Source organism: Mus musculus, chromosome 8, assembly GCF_000001635.26.
Source record: "Mus musculus strain C57BL/6J chromosome 8, GRCm38.p6 C57BL/6J".
In the NCBI taxonomy this organism is placed as follows: domain Eukaryota; kingdom Metazoa; phylum Chordata; class Mammalia; order Rodentia; family Muridae; genus Mus; species Mus musculus.
In genome coordinates, this window is record NC_000074.6 from 16,382,093 (window position 1) to 16,408,623 (window position 26,531).

At 39.4% G+C, this 26,531-nt stretch overlaps 1 protein-coding gene across 5 annotated transcripts in view; it reads right to left on the reverse strand.

Moving 5' to 3' along the window:
• The window catches only part of Csmd1 (CUB and Sushi multiple domains 1), a 1,642,848-nt gene that overhangs the window by 489,555 nt on the left and 1,126,762 nt on the right, over window positions 1-26,531 (reverse strand). For all 5 annotated transcript variants that reach the window (XM_006508931.4, XM_006508930.4, NM_053171.2 and 2 more), the window contains exon 8: window positions 9,660-9,747. In XM_006508931.4, coding sequence (XP_006508994.1) covers window positions 9,660-9,747 — 88 coding nt within the window. The remainder of the gene's footprint in view (window positions 1-9,659; window positions 9,748-26,531) is intronic.

The window sequence follows — 26,531 nt, forward strand, 5'->3', positions numbered from 1 at the left end:
AGGAGCTTTTCAGAGCAGAGCCCAGTCCAGAAATAAAACATCCCAGGGCTTCCTGGATGTATAAGCTTTGAATTTTGTCTTAATTCTAGTCTGTAAGATAGTTTCATTTACTAGTAAGTTGATTGCTTTAATTGATAGAGATAATGCAAAAACAGACCAGACTATTGGTGCCTCTTAATGACAACACAGCAGCATTGTTACCTCCTTGTTATTAAGATGAACAATGGCATCTGTAAATGGCCAGGACATCATGGATACAGAGTCATCTGTGGCTATCCTCACAGTAGCTCTCTCAAACAGAACAATGATGGTTCTGAGAAATTACGCATGGATCAGCATCTGCATCCCTTAACAACATTTATTACTCCCTTACCATATACAAATATGTAACCCCACTAAAAGTGAAAATGAATGATTTAATAAGTAATGACCAAATGCTCCCTGTGGATCCCGTGCTGGGTTCCACACTGAGAAAGTGAGGGTGAACGAGGAAGCTCTCCCATTTATGGAGGTTACCCCCTTGTTAGGGGAGAAAGCATGCACCATGCTCCTTAAAGTTGTAAACAAAGCATATGTATGTATGTATGTATATATATATATATATACTGGTGACTTGTGGTAAGTGCTAACATGGACCTGGAGAGTGCATGGGCAGTAAAGAAGAGGGATGAAGGGTCATTCTCAGGTGGCAAGAGGGACAGGGCCCTGAGTGGCAGCCAAAGGATCCAGGGCTTGCATCATGGGGTTAGATATGAAACTGTATCCCTTAGCACTGTTGGGAGAATAGGGAGGGAACATCCACGGGTGTGCAGAGGCCCTGAAGGGATAATCAAGCTTACATAGCACATCAAGCTTTGCCTGTGTGCTCTGCTCCTACCTGATAAGTACAACTTCATGTTCCCTCATGAGGAGTTAAAACGGGAAAACATAAAAAGAATCAACACACAAAGAAATAGGAGCAGTAACAAAATTGTGCCTGTTTATCCAGAGCCAGGGCCCTAAGCTAGGCTCAGGGGCTCTGAACTATAACCCCAACACTGAGGGGCTGAAATAGGAGGAGAACTACAAGTTAAGCTAATCCAGAAATATACAATGAGACTGTCTCAAAAAACAAGCAAAGAAAAAACTGAGCCAGTTTATGCCTCTCTAGTATTCACTCCGTGAATGGAGAATATATTATCACATGGGCACCTTCGACAATCAAACATTAAGACCACAGGGATTTTGGCTTACCACACAGTTGCTTTTCTCTCATCCCCCATAGTTTTGAAATAATTCTGAGATAGATTTAGTGGGGATTCAGTGCTCACTTAAAGAACACCGGACTCATCTCCTGGCTGATAGACTATGGGTTCCTTAAAATGATTTAGAGGGAAAAGAGCTCCATGGCAACTCTGCATTTATTCTGGACAGCACCAGTAATATACAGCATGGAAAGGAAGATGGCCTTCTAGGGACACAGAAGTGAGCAAGCCTCATCTCATGGAGAGTGGAGCTAACCTGTTTCTCCTTCTCGCTGATCAAGTCAGTTTTCCTTTATGTGTCTCAGTTATGTGCCTCTCCTTCTATCTGATAGCATTGGATGCCATCTGCCATCAGCAACTTCATAAAGAACAGTTACAAAATAAAGTGAAGAAGCAACGTTGTACTGTGAGAGAAAACATAGAGCTTATATATAGGAACAAAAGTCATTAGCACAGCGTCGATGTTTTCCCATCCCTTGTAAATAAAAAATTTCATCATTGGGTCATAGCTTTACTCTGTCACTCTCCAAACTTCTTTTCTCATGTAGTTTTTTTTTTTTTTTCTATCAGTTGTTAATCCTTTCCCTGACCAGCAGTGGCTAACTTAATTGGCTTAACACAGTACTAATGAGGCTGTGATCACATATCCCTAGGGACAGCCTTGTTAGCTTCAGTTTAATCCAATTCAACAGAAAATAAAAGTGTCTACCATGACTTGGGCACAGCAATAAAAGATAAAATCAATAAGGCCTGTCCCTTTCCCTTTGGGACCTCATGATTTAACAAGACAATGGGAACAGAACACACATAAATGTCATAGGCATTGGGCAGCGGGGGAGGCTGGCAGAGCAGGCTGCAGAGAGTGCGGGTGTGAGGACTTTGAGAGAGGGAGGACCTAACTGAGTAGGAAAGGGAGGATGGGGGGGGGAGGTATATACAAAGATGTGTTGCATTTTTTAAACAGAGAAACCATCCTAGGAAAAGCACAGTGGTATTTCCAATTCTGTTACTCAAAACACTGTCTCTGCATGTGTTGGCTCCATTCTGCATGTGGCAAGAGCCATCCATACAGGAGGCTATGAGCAGAGCTATACTACATAAACATGGGACTCTGAAGTTAAAGCAGGAAAAAGAAACTAGAGAAAGAGTGCTGGCTATTCTGTACTATGAACTCAGAAATTTGGTTCCAGGTATTGCAGACTGGTGTCCAGAGGAGTTCCCTCAATGAAACACAGTGGAGGAAGATGGGTAAGGTCACTGAAACTGCTGAGGAGTCATGAAATGGGCACATTCAGGAAATTCTCTTCATTTATTATCACCTCTGATACCCATGATATTATTTAAAATTTACATTAGGAATAATATGCACAAAGAACCTTCTCCATTGTGCACGGGAACAGGAAACACTGGTTCAAGTGGCTATCACGAGAGTGTGTGCTTTCAATACCTATACCACCTGGTACTGAGTGTGTTTGTTGGTTGGGACACTAGGATGAAGGTAGGACCTTCTCCCTACCTAGCTGCTTCATAAAACTGCACACTGGGGGACCCAGAAATCTATCAAGGCCACTATGTAAAAGAAAATGTAGTCATTATAGTCATTCTTGTTAGAAATAACCAACATCAACAAAGGCTTGCCTTCAGTAACATCCAACTTCAAGTCCTAGATAGGATATAACCTTGTCACAGCAATGCTTCAAGTTTAAAAATTCTACTTCTAAGGGATGGGATATACCTAAGTGGTGGAGCACTTGCCTTGCTTGAGACCCAAGGTATTGCTCAATCTCTCTTATAGCTGAAAAAGAAGAAAAAGAAAACCATGCACAGAAAGAGAGTATGGTAACAGACACATATAATCTCAGCACTTGGAAGACTGAGGCAGGAGAATCAGTATAAGTTCAAGGCCAACCTGCTCTTTACACTGAGACATCGTCTCAAAAGCCAAATATCAAAAACCAGGGTCCACCCTGTTGGATTCAAGTTAACTTGATTTATTCCAAAAGAATCTATTCACTGAGCTAGCATAGGTAGCTCATACGCATCCCAACACTCCAGAGGCTGAGGTAGGGGAGTTGTGAGTTTGAGGCCAGTTTGGGCTTGACATCTAGACCTAGTCTCAAAACTAGAAATCAAACAAATAAAGTAGAAACAAACAACAAACAATGGTATTCAGGTGCTAGGGATGTGGCTGTGACAAGCTGTTTGCCTAGCACATGCAGACTTCTAAGTTCTATCCCATCACTGGGGAAAGAGTGGAGAGGGCTGGCAGCTGGGGACGGTGTAGTTGGTCAAATGTTTGCTTAGATGGCATGAGGCCCTGGGTCCTGTTCCCAACCCTGAAGAGAAAATCTCTTTAAAAAATAAGGATAATTGCACTTCTGAACATTAAAGAGTTAAATTCTCCTGAGGATGGGAACTAAACAGGCAGTATAGATCAGAATCCCTCCCCAACACAGCATCTTCCTTCCCACTTTGGTACCCGAGTTTCCATCAATCTTACCCATATTTCCTCAGTTTTAATGAATACACTTTGTCTTTTAGACAGTGGTCAATGGTAACAAATACTTAGGAAACTGTTCTCCCACAATCGTAATTCAAATAGGAAAGCTTTGTGTTTGGCTCCATTAGCTTTGAATAATTTTTTGATAAAACTGGGATTAATATTTAGATTGCCTTAAGAAAAATCCAGAGGTTTCCAAAGAAACAATAATAATTCAAACAAAACTAGATGATAGATATTTTACCAACTTAATAAAATGAGCCCTCTTCAAAGAGAAAGCAGCCCTAAATTACATATAATTAGAGTGACTGCTATAATTAAGTCCAGCTCATCTTGACCACATCAGACATTTATCTGGATTATATAATAGTCATTAGTATTGATTATAAGAATTTAGAAAGAACTGAACTGATTTCCACTAAAGGCAGTGCAAAACTTGTGAGGAAAAAAAAAAGGAAAAATTTCCTCTCTCTGTTTTAGACTTCAGCAGTCAACCTGCAGACTAACTGCCTTCTTGCATAACTTCATCCAAGACTTAGGCATCCTTACAGGGCAGGATGCATCAGACTGTGTGTGAACACATGTGAGTTCTTTAGTCCCATGGAAAATAGAGAGCAAGTAGCATCAATAAAAACAGGTCATTTGTCTCAGATACCAGTGGTCACTGCACAATGACAACTACCTATACAGATGACCTTCAATTCAATCCTACTCAACTTCACTTACAATGGAGCCATACCTCTGAATAATGTCTTTTTACCCATGAGCTGTAGAGACACAATTTGTGTGTCTAGGCATCTCTTTTCATGGTATGACCCACAGATCCTTGAATAAAGACCCTTTCAGAGGATCTGTAAAAATCAAAGTTCTTGTAAATCAACACAAAGACTTAACAGGATCCTTCCATTGTGTTTCCAGATGGTGAATGCATTGTGCAAGCAAAAACAGTGTGCTTCACAGAAAAGTCCAGGGACACCTAAGAAAGTTCCCTGTAAAGCAAGAACAGTTTTAGATTTTACTGCATATACCTTTTAAATCTACAGTGCCTCTCCAGTGTGGATTGGAATCCCAGGGGTATAAGTTATAAGGACAAAGGGTATGTATGATTGCCATCTGAACCAACTGGCTGGTTGTCTGTCCACTGAGTACCTATTTCTCTAGATGACTGACAAACTTTGATTGATAGGATTGTACTTTCTATCAGAAATTTTCATTAGAATGTATCTTTAACTTCAAAGAAAACATACTTTTGTTGTCAATGATGAAATAAAGTTGTCTAACAAAAATTGAGAAATTCTGAGGCCCTATTTATCACCATGGGTTTGACAGATTCCCTGTGCTTAAAGAGGTTTCTAAGGAGACACTTTAGTATTAATGAGTGTGATTTTGGAGTGGAAAATGCTACTGAAAACTGGAACTGGGGGAAGAGGTGGTGGGTGGTACAACACTATGTGGGAATGCACAAGCCTCTATTTTATTCTTAGCACTGGAAACCAAATGTTTTCATAGAAAAAAAGAAAACCATACCTTCTTTTCAAGGTAACTTGAAAGAATGCTTAATTGGGAGGAACATAGTCTTAACAATAAAGTAGTATCAATAAATTGACAACCGTATGTGTCTGAGTGTTCTGCCTGCATTCACAGCACCAGAGGAAAAGATATACACATTACACAAGCCAGCATAAAGAATGGTGACATAAAAGACTGAGGAAGAATGACCTTAGACCACTGACCTGCTCCACTCTAGAAATAAGACAAAAGAACAACAGACAAAGCTCATGGTTCAAAGGGTGAATGTGGGTCAAGGAAATGAAAAGAACCCATGAACTAATGGTGACCAAATCTATGAAACCGAAGTTTAGAAAAAATGCAAAGAAAACTCTGCAAAAGCAGCATTATTGTCATTTCTAGAGAATCAATAACACCGGGCATCAGATCAATAAATCAAAAGAGAAAATGTGAATGGAAGGAATATGAGCTGAGACATGACTTTTGATTTAAAAGACTCAGAAACAGAATTAACCCAGATACCCATGCCTTGAAAAATGGGTGGTAGAAATGTGGTACAGGAGCTGGAAAGATGGCTCAGTGGCTAAGAGCACTAGCTGCTCTTGTATATGTCATGGGTTAAGTTCCCAGCACTTACATGGTAACACACTACCACTTGTAACTCCAGTTCCAGGGGATCTGACACAGTCTGACTTCTGAAAGCAGCTGACATGAACATGCTACAAATATATACATGTGAGCAAAATGTTCATACATATAAAATAAAATAAACAAGTCTAATATTTTAAAGATGGTATAGACACACAGTGGAATTTTATGTAGCCATAGAGAACAGAATTATGAAATCTGCAGAAAGATGGATGTCACTGGATATGATTACATTAAGCAAAATAACTCAGACTTAGAATGACAGAGACTGTGTGCTGTCATTTACGTGTGTGTGTGTGTGTGTGTGTGTGTGTGTGTTTGTGTGTGTTTGTATCTGAAAAACAAGAAAGGAGACAACAAAGAAGGAGAAAGGTCTTCAGAAAGAAGAGTGGCCCATGTAACAGGAAAACAAAACTCCTGTGGGACAGAGAACACAGAGAGGTGTTAGAGAACAGATACAAGCAGAGACAGGAGATGCAACATAAAAGAGGTTATAGTTTAAAATTCCATAATAAAACCTAAAATGCTATATGCTACCTTAAAAACAAAAATCATTCCTTATAGAAATGCTAACTAGATCCATCTTAGAAACTCAAAGTAACAGTGTAGAAAGTACTATGAAAAGTTTTGTATTGGTAAGCTTGCCAACTTGAGTGGAAATTTAAAATCCCCCATAAGATAAGAATGATAAACAGGTAATAAAAGGAGATGTAGACATGAAGAAGATGATGAGTCACTGGCTGAAATCGTTGCCTGAGAAAAGTCCTCTTCTGGTGGCTTCATCAGTGAATTCCCTAAGCATTTCAGGAGAAGTCATTGCCAATTATGTATGTACAAACTGTTTTAGAATATTATAGAGGAAAGATTTCCCACATAATTTTATAAGATAAATATGACTGTTATAAAGTCCATATAGGATGATACATCATGAAACTGTGTGTAAGACATGTGTGAATTTCTACAAAGTGAAATCTAACAGAACAGAAGCATGGCAATATTATGTCAGGTGGTGACAGTCTACAGTCAGATGCTTGTCTGGCATGCAGAGACCTTCTCTCCTTCTCTAACACCAGAAAAGGAGAAGATGTTGTAAAAATCTAACACTTCTCGGCCATATTAACGTCATCACTAAAACTGGAATTGATACATTGGAAATCTATCAACACAAAATATTAACAATTTAATCATATAAGTTGAAATCAACTCTATAGATTTAGAAAATAGATTTCAAAAATCTTGTATCCATTTGTGTTAAATCCAAACAAGTAAAAAACAGATCACTACAGTCTCAACCCAATAAAGGTCACTATGAAAAACTTATAGCTGATATCACACTCGTGAACAACATCAGAAGTCCTTCCTCCTCATCTTGAGAATAAAGCCAGTACCATGTGGGACACACTATCTGCCAAGTTGCTGTGTCATCACCCTCTGGACCATGGCTTCTTTGTGTTGACCCAAAAGAAATACTTCTGAGAAGACGTTGCTTAAATGATGGTGGCCTCTTATGATTCACAGGTGAGACTTTTCAGCCTCCTCTGACCTGACTATGATGGACTATAATCTGGAAGTATAAGCCAAGTAAACCCTTTTCCCCTCAAGTTCAATTTTTGTCAGAGTGTTTCACTGAAGCAGTAGAAACACCAACTAAGACACTGTCCCAAACAGCATGGTCAAGTCTAGCAAATCAAAACCCCATTCTTCCCATTCTTCCTAACCTATTTCTCTTTCTGTTGCTGTGATAAAACACTGAACAAAAAAACCAAAGAGATTGGGTATGGGTTGGTAAGGAAAGGGTGTATTTGGTTTACACGTTATAGTACACGATTATGGAGGTATGTCAGGGCAGGACTTTGAGGCAGTAAACCAGACACAGAAACTGAAGCAGAAGCCTCCCTCCCTCCCTCCCTCCCTCCCTCCCTCCCTCGCTCCCTCCCTCCCTCCCTCCCTCCCTCCCTTCCTCCCTTCCTTCCTTCCTTCCTTATTGGTTAAATTATGTATTTTTATATCCCAACTGCAGCTTCCTCTCCTTCCTTTCGTCCCAGTCTCTCCCTCTCACACTCCCCCACCATCTACCCTTCTTCCCCTTCTCCTCAGAAAAGGGAAAGCCTCCCATGGATACCAACCACCCTTCCCACATCAAGTTGCAGTAAAACTAGGTGTATCTTCTTGTAATGCTAGACAGGCAGCCCAGTTAAGAGAAAAAGATCTAAAGGCAGGCAATGTATATAGCCCAGCACTGTTCCTAGTGAGCTTGGCCCTCGAATATCAATTATTGATGAAGGAAATGCCCCCAGATCTGCCTACAAGCCAAGCTCTGCCTACAGGCCAAGCTGATGAAAGCAATTGCTCAACTGAGATTCCTTCATCCCATACAACTCTGACATGTCACGTCTACAGCAACAAAATATAACAGCAAACAAAGCAAAACTAAAACAACACTAGAGCAAAAGTAACCAAGTCACCATAAGTGTCTAAGCTTCTGACCCTTAAACTATTAGTCTTGGAGCCTGAAATTTAAAATGTAGCATTTGGAGAGCCTTCTGTCACATGTTTTCTTTTTTCTTCAAAAATACCACTGTGGATGCTTTGGTTTAGTACAGACTGTGTGGGTTAAATCCAAAAGCCCATTATAAGGGTGAGAACCTAATACAGCTGACCTCTTTAAGGGTAGGAACTGAGAGGTGGTTTAGGTTAAGTGAATCATAGGGGATGCCAGAGATGGAACCTTAATGAGAGATAGAGGTTGGGGAATGGGAGCAGGGGAGAAGAAGAAGCAGAGGGAGAGGCCCAAGCATCTTCATTCAACAAGGCTCCCAATCTCTCATTCAATAGCCTACCCCACTTTGTGACTCTTCCACATGTGGCCCCTTGACCTTAAAATTTTTCAGTTTAGCATCTTAAACAAAACTCTTTTTAAAACTCACTCTGTCTACAGCTCTGTGTAACTGGTGGCAGAGACTCTAGGGATAGCATCGACTTCATGACAGCTAACCCACAGACAAGTGTCACCATTCCTCATCCTCTTTAATGGGATTGCTGCTGTGTCAAGCTCTCTGAACATCCACCTCTTCCCTCTGCATGGCTAGCACAGCTTTTCAGGCGATGTCAGTAGCCTTAATTGTGACTATCTCTCAAACAAATGAGCAGATTATAAGGAAGGAAAACTCCTTTCTTGTGTCCTTCACTCTTGATTTTCTTCAGATTACTCTTGTTTACTAGATGCTCATGTAGAGTGACAAACACAACATTCCTGAACTGAGAGACACAAAGAAATCCAAAGCCCTGGAGTGATTGTAATCTCAGTTGCACCTGGAGAGGGAGGGGTCTCCAGCTCTTCATAATCCTAAAACAATTGCCAGCATATTAGTAGTAAATGTCACTGAAGGCCAGCAGTATTTGTCATCTTAAAAGTTTATTTGAGACAATAATCTTGAGGCTGTAATAGAAATTTTGTGTTCTTTATTTTTAAGCATTAGAATATCAAGTGACACAGATTTAAATATAAGAAAATCTGAAGACAATTTTTTCACATACTTTTCACAGTCAAAGTTTTAGCCTAGCTCAGTTTCTAAAGCTATTAATGACAGGTACCTGGAAAATATCACCATAATATGTCTAGAGTCTTGCAAATGCTGTAGCTTTTTAATTATTGACAAGTTATTTCTTTCCACCCGTAGTACAAATGAGTTAAAAATGACATCCCAGGCATACATGTTAGGAAAGAAGATCTGATTTGCTTTTGGTTTGTTTCCTACCTGAAATCAGAACCTGCTCTTCTGCCATTGTCTGGAATCCCGGGATCTGGACACATGTCTGAGATGAGAGACACGCCTCCTTGGGTCACTACAACAGAGAGAAACTTTATCAGAAGGTGGTACAGCCATCAAGGAAACACCCAGAAAATTTATGCAAGACACACTCAGCGCTTCCATGATCATGACTCAAAGGGAATTCTCTTACACTGAAGACAGCTCAGCTACATTAAAGTGAGTCTTTGCTCTTGAAAATCAAAGACACCTTTGCCCATGAAAGGACATTGACATTCTTTGGTTTAGTTCTTTCCTCTATTGAAGAGGTGAAAATTTAATTAGAAGCTCGTTTGTTCTTGATGATTGCCCTTGAGCTGGGTCAGTTTATAGACTAGGGAAAAGACCATTGCCTAAAAGGAAGGCAGCCTTGTCTAGCCCCCACCTCCACCCCCCATGGATCACAGTGCAGGGGATAATCACTAAGATCTATAAAGTACATAGCTTAATAGATTTAACTCAATTTTAAATGCTGAATGTGCTTTGCATTGGACTGAAACAAGAATGGCCCCTTTGTATAGGTGTCCAGTTTCCTTTCTGAGTCTCTCAAGCCTCCTGTTGGGTTTCCATCACCACAGAGTGGTCTCTAAGGACCATGTGCATACTGGATAGAATGGATGGAACTCTACCATCCATCCATTACCCTACAGAAACTTTCTAATCCAATTAAGGAAACTTCTTTTATTCTTGCAAGAAATGTGTTCAAGAGAGGGCTTGTGATCCAGTTCAATTAAGTGAAATGTTGGGGTACACCCATGGGAATGTTTCTGGGAGAGATCCCTGTGTGGTATGAGAGCCCATTTGCTCAGCACTGTGGGTATCACCATGCCTGGGCTTTGGTATCATCAATCGGGGCAGTGCAGGGTAGAAGCAAAACCAATACATGGACAAAGGGCGAGAGAAAATAACACAAAGGCAGGATCCCTCAGTAGAGAACTGTGAGAAACTGCTACAGTGAGAACTGAGTATACTGCATATGTATCCCCCAAGAAAGAGTCAAAATTTAAAGCACTTGCCAAAAAACCAAAGGCAAATGAGTTCATTATAAATGGAATTGACCCCAACTTTTTCCTGAGAGGAGTTACATAAGTTGAAAGAACCTCAGATATAACTTCGAACCACTGAAAAATGTGTTTGTCCAAAAGAGGAAATACACACACATGTGAAAATTATATATATATATACACACACATATTTGTATGTACATGAAAAATATTATCATAATTTTGATTTTCAACTTCAGTTTTTCTGTACTATTTGAAAGAAATAGATAAACTAATTATGGCTTTATGTTGATGCATATTAATGTATAGAGATACAATTTATGAAATCCATAGTAAGAAGTTGGGGGATTGAGCTGGTATGAGCAAAACTTTTGTTTATATGTAATACTAAATTCGTATTGATTTCAGATGATTCCATAATTTCAGGGTGTAGTGTATAATTCTTAGGTAACTATAAAGGAAAGAGTTAGAATATTCATATAAAGAGAAGTGATTAAAATTGTGAGCATAAAACAAAAACTAAACAGAAATGAAGTGAGAAACAAACAAGAACAGAAATCAAATGGTAAAGCTGTCCTGCCTGAAGTGGTAAATTGAAGTTTAAGTGGATCATCCAACATCCATGTCAAGGCTGAATGAAGCCGACCCAGATTAGGGACTGAAACCACAATCCCTGGTCCTTCAGGGTACAGTTGTATTGGGAGATAAGCAATTTGAAGTACTATTTCAGTTAAATTCTCATAGACCTGATCGACTTGGGAATAGTGTGCATCTGAGGCCATAATCACACAAGGAAACCATTGGGGACAGTCAGGAAGATAGCCACTGACAACCATGGAAGGGCAGCATCACAGGAGACCAGATGTACTGACCTGAAGAGTGGGAAACACATTTTCTCTGTTGCTTAAGCAAGAGACCACAATGCTAGGCTAAATGGGTCTAAATGATCAGTGCCCTTGCTAACTGTAGATGGAGTTAAGCAATAAAGAAAGGAAATGACAAGAACCACTGAATGCTGCTCACTAGAGGCTTACACTGTTGGCAGGGAGGAGGGCAGTGTTATTATATGCTAAGTGTTTAGAAGCTTGTACGGGAAAAAATAAAGATTTTTAAATGGATTATGGTGATATATTAATTGTGTGAATATATTTAATGCCTGACAACTGTATATTTCAAATGCCCAAGACTAGTACATTGAATCCCATATACAATATACATGTATGTGTACATGTGCACATTCTCTCTTCATGTATAGACAATAGATATAATTGTAGTTATAGTTATAAATATATCTATAAACACTCAAATATATGCATACTGATATAAACATAGATATGGAATAATACAGATATATACCTAAAAGTAAAAATGTTACCATGGATGTAAATATGCAATTATCCATATACTGACAGGTCTGTTTTCCTCCTGCCAGTGATGTGAGTATTATATGCATATTGATCACTGTGAATGGTCCACTAGTTACTCCCTGAGACTATCCAACAAAATGGTCATTTCAAATCTTGATGCCACATGAGGAAAAGATACTTTGCTGAACTTCTCTGAGGGTACAGGATATAGACAAGGAAAGTAGGATTGCATATGGCAGAGGGTAACGCAGATGAGGAGAGCAGAGAGGTAAACTGTAGGCAACTGAAGCAGACGCAGGTGTTTGTATGTCAAGACAATAATATGCAGGGTACAATGGCCAAACAACAGTACATTCCACACCCTCCCCTCGACATCACAAGTAAGCAGTGCCTCTCAAAACTGAAGAGGTTTATGAGGGTTATAAAGAGGTATGAGATGTGGTGACAATCCTTCTCCAGGCAGGGCTCCCAGAACCTCAGAGAAATGGCTTCAAAAGAGAAGACTTAATCCCATAAAACCCACGTAACTCTAATTTTGTTAGACTATATGATTCCATGCCACATAGGACACAAGCCATAGATATCAATACATATATTAAATTCTGGTCAAAACACTTAAAACTCAAAACTGAAAATATGGAATAGAGGGATGAACTCATTATACACATTGACTTTATAAAAATGAAGGTAAATTTGCAAGTGAGTGATCAGTTATTGAAAACATTTGACTAGATTGATAGCTTAAGATAAAGAGGTTATGCTAATATAGATATTTGTGAGTCTGTGTTTGGGAAGATATATATGTGTGTACAGCTGCATGGGCACCTGTGTGTGCATTTATGTGGACATTGGAGGACAACCTCTGGTATGTCCATGAATTTCAGGACTCTCCAGTTTCTGCCTACCTTACTTTTCCTTTCCGATGAAGTGTTCCTTACTAGGATAGAATTTGCCAAGTTGCCTCTCTAAATGAACAGTGACATTCAGTAATCTGTCATTACCTCCACTGAGATAACAAGCAAACACTAACATGTCTCTTTTTAAATGTGGTTACAAGCAAACACTACCATGTCTATTTTTTTAATGTGGGTTCTGGGGGCTTTTAATGTTAAAGTACTTAGGTACTCCTACTTATAAGGCAAGCACTACAATGCTAAGCCATGTCCCCAGCCTGCTGCATATATTTTGTATGACTTTTTCATAGTTTCTTGATGCATAATATGTCATTGGCTAGGTACAAAGAATGATGAGGTGTATAGTGGAGCTTAATATACTTTGACATTAAGTGTCCTAGTTTTGTGAATGGCAGTTAGAATCAACACTGAACTTATTTGGAACAAACCACAACCTTAGAGGGGGCCCAACCAAGAAGCCACTGAGGATTTCATGGTTTAGCTAACTGCTTCAGTGACAAGGAAGGTTAGAGGTGAGTTAATAGAGATGGGACAAATGCTAAAAAAAAAAAATTAAAAAATAATTATGACAGTAGTGATGCAAAAGTTAACAGGTAATATTGTGAGAATCTCCAAGTACCATTTCCATATGGCTTGGCCTCTACTCCATACAATTCAACTAGATTTCCATATAAAAACCCACTTGACAAATGCAAACTAACAGATTTTTGACACTATTAACCCCTATTCTAGTTTCCTTGCTGTTGCTATGATACAACACTATGACCAAAAACAACTTGGGAAGGAAAGGATTCAGTTGGCTTAAGCTTGCAAGTGGCAATCCATCATTGAGGGAGGTCAAGGCAGGAACTCAACTTAGAAATATGGAGGCCCAATTGCCCAGGACCTGAGACAGCATTAGGGAAGCAGAAAACCCGACCTGACCGGGGTCACAAGTCCCTTCCGTTCAGCACCAGCACCTAGTCACCTTGGAAGCAGAGTCAACAGACACCCCCCAAGGTCCCTAGAGGACAGCTTCTGAGGCAGACCCCTTTTCGGGCTCCAGACATCCAGGCACCTTCCCTGTCAGAGGAGAGGTGTCTGCCCCTCCGGGGAGGACTTTGCCGGAGCATCTGGGGGAGCCATCTTGGTTCCCGGATCCCTCTGAGACTATTCTGCCCATGTGAGTCTGGACTACCGAAGCTAACAGCTTCTGGGACAGGCAAAAGCGACACAGGTTCTGAGACAGGCCCTGTTTCAGACCTTCATCTTCTGCTAGGAGGCAGGTCCAAATGCCAGATATCTGTGCACCTTCCCTGCAAGAGGAGAGCTTGCCTCTGACCACTGAAACTCAGAGGAGAGAGCTAGTCTTCCAGGTCTGCTGATAGAGGCTAACAGAATCACGAGAGGAACAAGCTCTAACCAGAGACAACTATAACAACTAACTCCAGAGATTACAAGACGGCAAAAGGCAAATGAAAGAATCTTACTAACAGAAACCAAGACAACTCACCATCATCAGAACGCAGCACTCCCACCTCACCCAGTTCTGGGCTCTACAACACACCCGAAAAGCTAGACCAGGACTTAAAAGCATATCTCATGATGATGGTAGAGGACATCAAGAAGGACTTTAATAACTCACTTAAAGAAATACAGGAGAACACTGCTAAAGAGTTACAAGTCCTTAAAGAAAAACAGGAAAACACAACCAAACATGTAGAAGTCCTTAAAGAAAAACAGGAAAATACATCCAAACAGGTGATGGAAATGAACAAAACCATACTAGAACTAAAAAGGGAAGTAGATACAATAAAGAAAACCCAAAGTGAGGCAACGCTGGAGATAGAAACCCTAGGAAAGAAATCTGGAACCATAGATGCAAGCATCAGCAACAGAATACATGAGATGGAAGAGAGAATCTCAGGTGCAGAAGATTCCATAGAGAACATCGGTACAACATTCAAAGAAAATACAAAATGCAAAAAGATCCTAAAAAATCCAGGACACAATGAGAAGACCAAACCTACAGATAATAGGAGTAGATGAGAATAAAGATTTTCAACTAAAAGGCCAGCAAATATCTTCAACAAAATTATAGAAGAAAACTTCCCAAACCTAAAGAATGACATGCCCATGAACATACAAGAAGCCTAGAGAACTCCAAATAGACTGGACCAGAAAAGAAATTCCTCCTGACACATAATAATCAGAACAGCAAATGCACTAAATAAAGATAGAATATTAAATGCAGTAAGGGAAAAAGGTCAAGTAACATATAAAGGAAGGCCTATCAGAATTACACCAGACTTTTCACCAGAGACTATGAAAGCCAGAAGATCCTGGACAGATGTTATACAGACACTAAGAGAACACAAATGCCAGCCCAGGCTACTATACCCGGCCAAACTTTCAATTACCATAGATGGAAAAACCAAAGTATTCCATGACAAAACCAAATTCACACATTATCTTTCCACGAATCCAGCCCTTCAAAGGAAAATAACAACAACAAAAAAAACAGTACAAGGATGGAAACCACACCCTAGAAAAAGCAAGAAATTAATCCTTCAACAAACCTAAAAGAAGACAGCCACAAGAACAGAATGCCAACTCTAACAACAAAAGTAATAGGAAGCAACAATTACTTTTCTTTAATATCTCTTAATATCAATGGACTCAGTTCCCCAATAAAAAGACATACACTAAAAGACTGGCTACACAAAAACGACCCAACATTTTGCTGCTTATAGGAAACCCATCTCAGGGAAAAAGACAGACACTACCTCAGAATGAAAGGCTGGAAAACAATTTTCCAAGCAAATGGTCTGAAGAAAAAAGCTGGAGTAGCCATTCTAATATCTAATAAAATCAACTTCCAACACGAAGTTATCAAAAAAGACAAGGAGAGACACTTCATACACATCAAAGGTAAAATCTTCCAAGAGGAACTCTCAGTTCTGAATATCTATGCTCCAAATGCAAGGGCAGCCACATTCATTAAAGAAACTTTAGTAAACCTCAAAGCACACATTGCACCTCACACAATAATAGTGGGAGACTTCAACACACCACTTTCATCAATGGACAGATTGTGGAAACAGAAACTAAACAGGGACACAGTGAAACTAACAGACTTTATGAAACAAATGGATTTAACAGATTCTACAGAACATTTTATCAAATGGATATACCTTCTTCTCAGCACCTCATGGTACCTTCTCCAAAATTGACCATATAATTGGTCACAAAACAGGCCTCAACAGATACAAAAATATTGAAATTGTCCCATGCATCCTATTAAATGACCATGGACTAAGGCTGATCTTCGTTAACAACATAAAGTAGAATGCCAACATTTATGTGGAAACTGAACAACACTCTTCTCAATGATACTTTGGTCAAGGAAGGAATAAAGAATGAAATTAAAGTCTTTTTAGAGTTTAATGAAAATGAAGCCACAACATACCGAAACTTATGGGACACAATGAAAACATTTCTAAGAGGAAAACTCATAGCTCTGAGTGCCTCCAAAAAGAAACTAGAGTGCACACACTAGCAGCTTGACAACACCCCTAAAAGCTCTAGAAAAAAAGGAAGCAAATTCACCCAAGAGGAGTAGATAGCAGGAAATAATCAAACTCAGGGCTGAAATCAACCAAGTGGAAACAAGAACTATTCAAAGAATCAACCAAAGGTGGAGCTGGTTCTTTGACAAAATCAACAAGATAGATAAACCCTTAGCCAGACTCACTAGAGGGCACAGGGAAAGCATCCTAATTAAGAAAATCAGAAATGAAAAGGGAGACATAACAGATCCCGAAGAAATCCCAAACACCATCAGATCCTTCTACAAAAGGCTATACTCAATAAAACTGGAAAACCTGGATGAAATGGACAAATTTCTAGACAGATACCATGTATAAATGTTAAATCAGGATCAGGTTAATGATCTAAACAGTTCTATATCCCCTAAAGTAATAGAAGCAGTCATTAATAGTCTCCCAACCAAAAAAAAAACCCTGACCAGATGGGTTTAGTACAGAGTTCTATCAGACCTTCTGAGAAGATCTAATTTCAGTTCTTCACAAACTATTCCACAAAATAGAAGCAGAAGTTACTCTACCCAATTCATTCATGAAGCCACAATTACTCTGATAGCTAAATCATAGAAAGACCCAACAAAGATAGAGAACTTTAGACCAATTTCCCTTATGAATATCGATGCAAAAATACTCAATAAAATTCTTGCTAACCGAATCCAAGAACACATCAAAACATTCATCCATCCTGACCAAGTAGGTTTCATTCCAGGGATGCAGGGATGGTTTAATATATGGAAATCCATCAACGTAATCCATTATATAAACAAACTCAAAGATAAAAAACATATGATCATCTGGTTACATGCAGAGAAAGCATTTGACAAAATCCAACACCCATTGATGATAAAACTCTTGGAAAGATCAGGAATTAGAGGCCCATACCTAAATACGATAAAAGCTATCTCCAGCAAACCAGTAGCCAACATCAAAGTAAATGGTGAGAAGCTGGAAGCAATCCCACTTTCTCCATACCAATTCAACATAGTATTTGAACTCCTAGTCAGAGCAATTCGACAACAAAAGGAGATCAAGGGTACACAAATTGGAAAAGAAGAAGTCAAAATATCACTTTTTGGAGATGATATGACAGTATATATAAGTGACCTTAAAATTTCCAGCTGTGAACTCGTAAACCTGATTAACAGCTTCAGTGAAGTAGCTGGGTATAAAATTAACTCAAACAAGTCAATGTCCTTTCTCTACACAAAGAATAAACAGGCTGAGAAATAAATTAGGGAAACAAAACCCTTCTCAATAGTCACAAATAATATAAAATATCATGGCGTGACTCTAACTAAGGAAGTGAAAGATCTGTATGATAAGAACTTCAAGTCTTCGAAGAAAGAAATTAAGAAGATCACAGAAGATGGAAAGATCTCCCATGCTCATGGATTGGCAGGATCAATATAGTAAAAATGGCTATCTTGCCAAAAGCAATCTACAGATTCAATGCAATCCTCATCAAAATTCCAACTCAATTCTTCAATGAATTAGAAAGGGCATTCTGCAAACTCATTTGGAATAACAAAAAACCTAGGATAGCAAAAACTCTTCTCAATGATAAAAGAACCTCTTGTAGAATCACCATGTCTGACCTAAAGCTGTACTACAGAGCAATTGTGATAAAAACTACATGGTACTGGTATAGTGACAGACAAGTAGACCAATGGAATAGAATTGAAGAACCAGAAATGAACCCACACACCTATGGTGACTTGATCTTTGACAAGGGACCTAAAACCATCCAGTGGAAAAAAAGACAGCATTTTCATCAAATGGTGCTGGCACAACTGGTGGTTATCATGTAGAAGAATGTGAATTGATCTATTCCTATCTCCTGTACTAAGGTCAAATCTAAGTGGATCAAGGAGCTCCACATAAAACCAGAGACACTGAAACTTATAGGGGAGAAAGTGGGGAAAAGCCTCGAAGATATTGGCACAGGGGAAAAATTCCTGAACAGAACAGCAATGGCTTGTGATGTAAGATCAAGAATTGACAAATGGGACCTCATAAAATTGCAAAGCTTCTGTAAGGCAAAAGACACTGCCAAGAAGACAAAAGGGCCACCAACAGATTGGTAAAGGATCTTTACCTATCCTAAGTCAGATAGGGGACTTATGTCCAATATATACAAAGAACTCAAGAAGGTGGACTCCAGAAAATCAAATAACCCCATTAAAAATGGGGCTCAGTGCTAAGCAAACAAATCTGAACTGAGGAATACCAAATGGCTGAGAAGCATCTGAAAAAATGTTCAGCATCCTTAATCATCAGGGAAATGCAAATCAAAGCAACCCTGAGATTCTACCTCACACCAGTCAGAATGGCTAAGATCAAAAATTAAGGTGACAGCAGATTCTGGAAAGGATGTGGAGAAAGAGGAACACTCCTCCATTTCGGTGGGATTGCAAGCTTGTACAACCACTCTGGAAATCAGTCTGGCAGTTCTTCAGAAAATTGGACATATTACTACTGGTGGATCCCGCAATACCCCTCCTGGGCATATATCCAGAAGAGGTCCCAACAGGTAAGGACACATGCTCCACTAAGTTCATAGCAGCCTTATTTATAATAGCCAGAAGCTGGAAAGATCCCAGATGCCCCTCAACAGAGGAATGGATACAGAAAATGTGGTACATTTACAGAATGGAGTACTACTCAGCTATTAAAAAGAATGAATTTATGAAATTCCTAGCTAAATGGTTAGACCTGGAGGGCATTATCCTGAGTGAGGTAACCCAATCACAAAAGAACTCACATGATATGTACTCACTGATAAGTGGATATTAGCCCAGAAACTTAGAATACCCAAGATACAAGATACATTTTGCAATACACATGAAACTCAAGAAGAATGAATACCAAAGTGTGGGCACTTTGCCCCTTCTTAGAATTGGGAACAAAACACCCATGGAAGGAGTTATGGAGAAAACGTTTGGAGCTGAAATGAATGGATGGGCCATGTAGAGACTGCCATACCCGGAGATCCATCCCATAATCAGCCTGCAAATGCTGACATCAATGCATACACTAGTAAGATTTTGCTGAAAGGACCCAGATAAGCTCTTGTGAGGCTATGCTGTTGACTTGCAAACACAGAAGTGGATGCTTACAGTCAGCTATTGAATGCATAACAGGGCCCCCAGTGGAGGAGCTAGAGAAAGTACCCAAGGAGCTAAAGGGGTCTGTAATCCTTTAGGTGGAACAACAATATGAACTAACCTGTAACCCCCAGAGCTCGTGCCTCTAGCTGCATATGTATAGGAAGATGGCCTAGTTGGCCGTCATTGGAAAGAGAGGGCCATTGTTCTTGCAAACTTTATATGCCTCAGTATAGGGGAATGCCAGGGCCAAGAATTGGGAGTGGGTGGGTAGGGGAGTGCAGGTAAGGGTATGGGGGACTTTTGGGATAGCATTGGAAATGTAAATGAATAAAATACCTAATAAAAAAATTTAAAAAATACGAAATATGGAGGCATGACTCCCTACTATACCATGCATTATTACCACAATCAGGGAGTTCACTCAGTCCAGGAGCTCAGGAGAAACCATATTGGATTCTAGTTACTGGCTTACATCACTCAGTCATGCTTTGCTTTGTTGTTGTTGTTTTAATTTTAGGTTTTCTGGCTTTATATAACCCAGGAGTGTGGTGTCTACCACACAGGGCTTGGCCCTTCTATGCCAATTGTCAATAAACACACACACACACACACACACACACACACACACACACACACACACACACACTTACCCATGGGCCAGTATGCCAGTATGATCTAGACAACCCCTTAATTGAATAATGACTCTAGGCAGTGTAGAGTTTACAGTCAAAGGCAACTAGGACAACTGTGGTCCTAGGCTCTAGACTGAGCACACTGGCTTACTATAGGGGGCATTTAAATGGTAAAGCACTTTGCAAACTAAGCTATTCGTGGAATTAATGTCTGGTTTTTTTCTTTTCTTTTCTTTTCTTTTTTTATAGCATTGCAGCATAATGCCTGTTTTCAATAATTACATTTCTTTTATACAATTATACAAAGGATAAAATGGCAGTGGGGATTAAAGAGAAAGTAGCATTATATGGTCATCCCATTGTCTGTTGAAGATGCTCCTGCAATGTCTTTCAGCTCTGTGGATACAATTTTCCTTAATTTAAAACCCTAGATTCAAAGGAGATATTCACAAGGCATAATCGTCTTCTACATGACCAGTATTGGGTGGAAACCAAGGGCTAAGTCTCCCTACAGCGCATTCTTCAAGGTAAATTTTCATCTATCATTGGTGTAAATAATCCAGATTAGAAGACATTTTCTTTTTTTTTTTTAAGACATTTTCTTAAGTTCACTGTTCGATCATGGTGAACTTTGTGGCTTTCTATTACTGCTTGCTTTTACCACTGGCCCTCTTTAGGGGCCTTCAGACATATTTCTGTTGAATCAACTTTGGGTGAAACTAGTCATTTAACACCTTCAGGGGGGTGACACAATCAAGGATGTCATACAATACATACTCTGGTTCAGGTTTCTTAGCAGTTATGTTCCCACTTCGTCACTGCCCTTTTGATGAGTGATAGTCTGTTCCCGGAAGTGTGTCAGGGGGACACCATAGACCACAGAATTCTCAGCTTGAAATAAGTAAGCATGAGTATTTTTTTTCCCTTAGGCATTCAGAAACCTTGGTTCTTTAGGCATACAGGAACGTCACCAACTGTGAAGACAGTAATGAATAATGCCTTCCTCTTCCTTAGGAAGTTAAGGAATTTCATCTCAAGAAAGTGATCTTTAGACAGCCTTCTCTTGAACCAAGAATGTGCTTAGTTTGATGATGGTACAACTGTAATGCAACAATGTTCATTAGAGCATTGTTTTGAGATGGGGCCCCAGCACCACAGGAAGCAGAGTTCTCCTTTGTGTCTGCAGAATATCTGTAATCCATTGCAAACTTTGGTTCTTATTTACCAGATTCAACAAATGCTTACTACCTCCATAAACGTAGGGAAAGTAGGAGCTCTTGGAATTGGAAGAGGAATATTTATAAGTATTGGTCAAAGGGGTAGTTTATACTGAAACAAATGTTACAAACACACTACTCATCTGGAATTATGAAAGATTTGTTATTAATAGATATAGAACTTGATGTATTTTGAGAGCCAAGGGCTGCATTTTCCAAACACCTACATTATGAAAATATGCTCTTTCTAACAAAATTTGTTAATGCAATACTCATTTTCCTAATAAATGTCTTCATGTTAATTTTCTATCTCAAATCTTCCCATGTTCTCTGGTATCAAATCCTGTTGACACGTGCTTCAAATACTCTGTTAGCTTATAATGGTTTATGAATTTAAAATTTATTTTTAACTTTCATATTATTCCTTAACTACAATATTGAGAATCATAAAGGAAAATGAGAGAGAAGTGACAATATAACAAAGAGGGACTGCCTGGCCACACTAGGAACCTTGGATCCTGCTTACATAATTGCCTCCTGGTTCTGCCTAGCTGTCAGGGCCAGGGGTAAGCAGGGTCCTTGATAAATGACATCCTAGTAATAGTTACCCTTCCTGCTGACAAATCACTCTGGCAAGAAATTCCCAAAGAGACATATTTTCCTTATGTACACTTCAAATTAAACAACAATATTTCTTTACTGTTCAAAGGAAAAGAGAAAATAACTGCCCTCAAATGTAAAATCCCTGAACGGTTATGCTTAACAGAATTAACACCAAGGTACATTGCACAAGAGCCTTGAGAGTGACCTGTCAATAGCCTCTTCAGACCCTTGCCAGCCTCTCAAGTATGTACTTCAGGACCTGAAGATGGCTTGTGCCCTGCACTGACCTGTGGGAGCATGTCAGACCCACAAGGAGAGTGCAGGCGAACAACACAGCCAAGGGTGGTAGCCTCTGATATTCATGAATTCAGGCATTCATGAGTGCTTTGCTGGGCTTGTGCAAAAAGACCCTGTAGGATGCTCCCTATGGTTTTCTCATAGAGATCACACAGAAAACATTGGAATTTATTTGAATGGAATTGGAGGTAGATGCTGGGGAAGAAATAGGAGAAAAATACTTGAACTCAATGTGTAATTGATTTGGGAAGCTATGTGTGTATTTGTGTGCATGTGTGCATGTGTATGTGCACATGTATATGTGCATATATACATGCAAGAATGTTTCACTGTATACATGTTATCTACAGACAAATATTTAGCTTTATCTTAGATACTGTGGAACTCATAGACAAATCTGCATATGCTTGAAGCACATATGTAAATATACAAACATTAAATCTATATGTTTACCTACATATAAATCTAAGTCAGCAATTAAAAGCTATATGTGCATTAAAATGCGTATAAAAGTTATATGCATAATACATCAAATTGTGATTGAATCTGACGCCTTCCAATTGATTTTTTGCCAATTTAAAAACATCATTAAAAATTTTGGAAATTATTTCTTTTCATTTTATGTGTATGCCTTTTACCTGCATGTATGCAAATGTATTGTGTGTGCCTAGTGCCCTTGCAAGATAGAAGATGGTGCCAGATCCCCTGAATATGGTGTTTCAGTAAACTGATATCTTGTAGGTGCTAGAAACTGAACCTGGGACCTCTGCAAGAGCAGCTAGTGCTCTTAGTCACCGAGCCATTTCTCCAGACTCTTACTATTGTTGTATATTATATGTGTGTGTATGTGCATACCATGTACATGTGGGTGTTGGTAGAAGTGAGAAGAGGGTGTGGGATCTTCTGAAGCTGGAGATTATGGATAATTGTGAGCCACTCAAAAAGAGTACTGGGAATTATAAAAGCCTCAGGTGCTTTGAAAAGCAGAAAACACTCTTTAACTGCTGAACTATCTCTCTGGTCCCAGTTCATTAACTTTTAAAAATAGAACATACTATTTTATGTATCAGAACTACTCTTAGCCATTTGATTTTAAAGTGACTTTAAAATATTTTATTTAAGAACATTGCAATGAGCACACTAAGGGTTCATATATATTCATAAATATATATATATGTATATGTAAATGAATAGCAAGTTATTAAAACTTTTCTTAAGACATAACAAAATGACTGCACTTACCTGTTCAAACATTTAAATATGTAAATATTAGTAGTAATAAATGCCATGTGATATAGATTCTTGGTGTTTTTTCCAATTTTTCCAATTTTTATTAGATATTTTCTTCATTTACATTTCAAATGCTATCCCGAAAGTCCCCATACCCCCCACCCCAACCCCCGCTACCCTACCCACCCACTCCCACTTCTTGGCCCTGGTGTTCCTCTGTACTGGGGCATATAAAGTTTGCAATACCAAGGGGCCTCTCTTCCCAATGATGGTCAACTAGGCCATCCTCTGCTACATATGCAGCTAGAGACAGGAGCTCTGGGGGTACTGGGTAGTTCATATTGTTGTTCCACCTATAGGGTTGCAGATTCCTTTAGCTCCTTGGCTACTTTCTCTAGCTCCTCCTTTGGGGGCCCTGTGTTCCATCCAATAGCTGACTGTGAGCATCCACTTCTGTGTTTGCCAGGCACTGGCATGGTATGTTTTTTTTTTTAATTTCAAAATGTGTAATGGCTTAAACATAGTATAAAATATAAAATAAACATAACAGTTTCATTCATTTTAAGCAGGTTAAATTATCTGAGAATTTTTATAATAGCAGTTTAACAGTGCAATTAGGATATCAACAAGTTAAGCTGATTTACTTCATTTACTCAATATTTCTTCGTATTCATATGTGAACATTTGCTCTATGCATTGCTCAGGTTCTTTGAGCATGTGAAGCCTAAGAGAGCCGAGGCTGAGAATGAAATCAACAGAAATACGTCCTGCGCGTGCTGCCAGTCACCTTGGAAAGCACCGTGCAACACTTGGGAGATTATAACACACACCATTCAGATAGCCACAATGTCGAGGTCATAGATGACAAACAATTCTTATCTCCTTACAGAAGGTAAGACATGCTGCTTCTCGTTGTGAGATCATAGAGATTCAAACTCAGTAAAAAGAAATTTAAAAATTGTAAGTCATTGATGGTCACCTAAGATCACCTAAGGTCACTGAAGGTCACATATGGTACTGCTATGGCATTTAATCACTTAGCCCTAAACGAATATATTAGATTGTCTTTGCTGTATTCCTAATCAGCAAGTCCTATATTGGTAAATGTAGGAAAGTAAATTAATACGCTGTCTCAAAAACGGTGTCAATTTTTGTGAAACCATGGGGTGGTAATACTAAATGAAGTGGAAGAACTTTGCATATGACCCATGGATAAAGAGCATATATACTCACATGCACCCAGTCCACACAAACTCCGGAGTCTGAGTCATTTCTCCTGCATAATAAATGTGCAGAGAGGAATGACTCAACACATTCTGCTCATTTAATTAAGGGCATCAGGGTTTGAATTTCAAAGTGGTGTTTGTTTCTACATTAACCTATTTTCCCTCCAAAGAGATCTGCCAAGGAAAAACACCTGTTTAGCTATGGCACCAAATGGAATGAGCAGACTCTCCCACTCTTCAGCCCACACTGGACAGGATGTTCATTAGACTTCACACAGCATCCCCAGGGTCAAAGATTCTAATTGAGAGCATAGTAACAATCTATCATAAAGTAAGACATACCATATTATGCACTTTTTGATAAAAGAGGGGTAGTGAAGCCTGGAAGTGTGAAGGGTTGCTCTCTGGGTGCAGTATGAGGCAGTTTTGGGGTTCACCGTGAATCTGTCTGTAGTTATAGGACCCTAGAGAGATACAAAGGAACTTGCATGCCTTCGTCTTCCCATTTGCAATATCTGTAGGCAATATGGCTGAAGAGATGTAAGGTCTCCCATTAATGCTTCATTTATTGCTGTTCAACACAAACTGTCATTATGACTGTCTGCCCCTCTCCGTTCTCTGCTGGTCACAGTGAGGACTGGGTAATCACAGGGGGCTCACACATACCCTCAAACTTACATCTGCAATACTTGACCTCATGGGCATCTCACCCAAGGATATTAGCATGCTGTGCCTACTTTATAAAAGACTAGAAGATAAAAAAAAAAAAAAAGAACACCACCAAACCAGTAGAAAATGACTTGCAGGAAATATGTTTCTAAAAGCAACATGCACGTTTCATTAAAAATGAAGAAATGACTTGCATAGCATAACCACAGGCTACTAAGAGGACAGTGTGTGGGATTTTCACTCCAGAAAAGCAGAGTTTAGTGACTCACAACTCAAACCCAGGTATCTATACAGGTAAGCATGCTTTTCCACCTCTAAGTAAGAGGTATGAAATTTCATTTTACAGTGTTTATGTTTATTCCTGGAGTCATTATATTTAAATGCAAAAAATCGATAATAGCGCTTTTGGCAGGCTGTGCATTTTTATTGGTAGGAAACTAGCAATTCAATTGACCTTTTACACATTAGGGTAACCAAAATCAACAAGAAATTAACATTTGTGAGCAGAAATAGTAAGCTAACTGTGACCACTCCTTATTAGTTGACATCCACACATCTAGCAGTGAACTAGAAGCCCATGGAGACTGTGTGTTAGCGTCTGGCTTACAGACAGTTGACCTGATGGCCAAAATTGCAAAGTACTCCAGGAGACAGCTTTTGCTACATATCAAGCAGAATGAGCCTGAGGTTAAGGAGGGGCCACATAACAAGTGTTTGGTGTCAGTGAGGTCTGAAAGGACTGTTGGCATTGCAGCTGAACGTGGGAAGCTAGAAGGGCTGTCAGACCCGATGAGAAGATGCTGGGGAGGTTTTCACTGAGTTAACAGTATTACTGGGGTCTCGGCAGAAATGTGGCTCTTAACATAGAAAAGTTGGGTTATTTGCCTATTTCCACTGAACCGTGAGCCCAAGAGTGGCTGGTCTTCTCTACCTCCTTCCCTTTTCTACCCCACCCACAGAAGCTGTGCTGC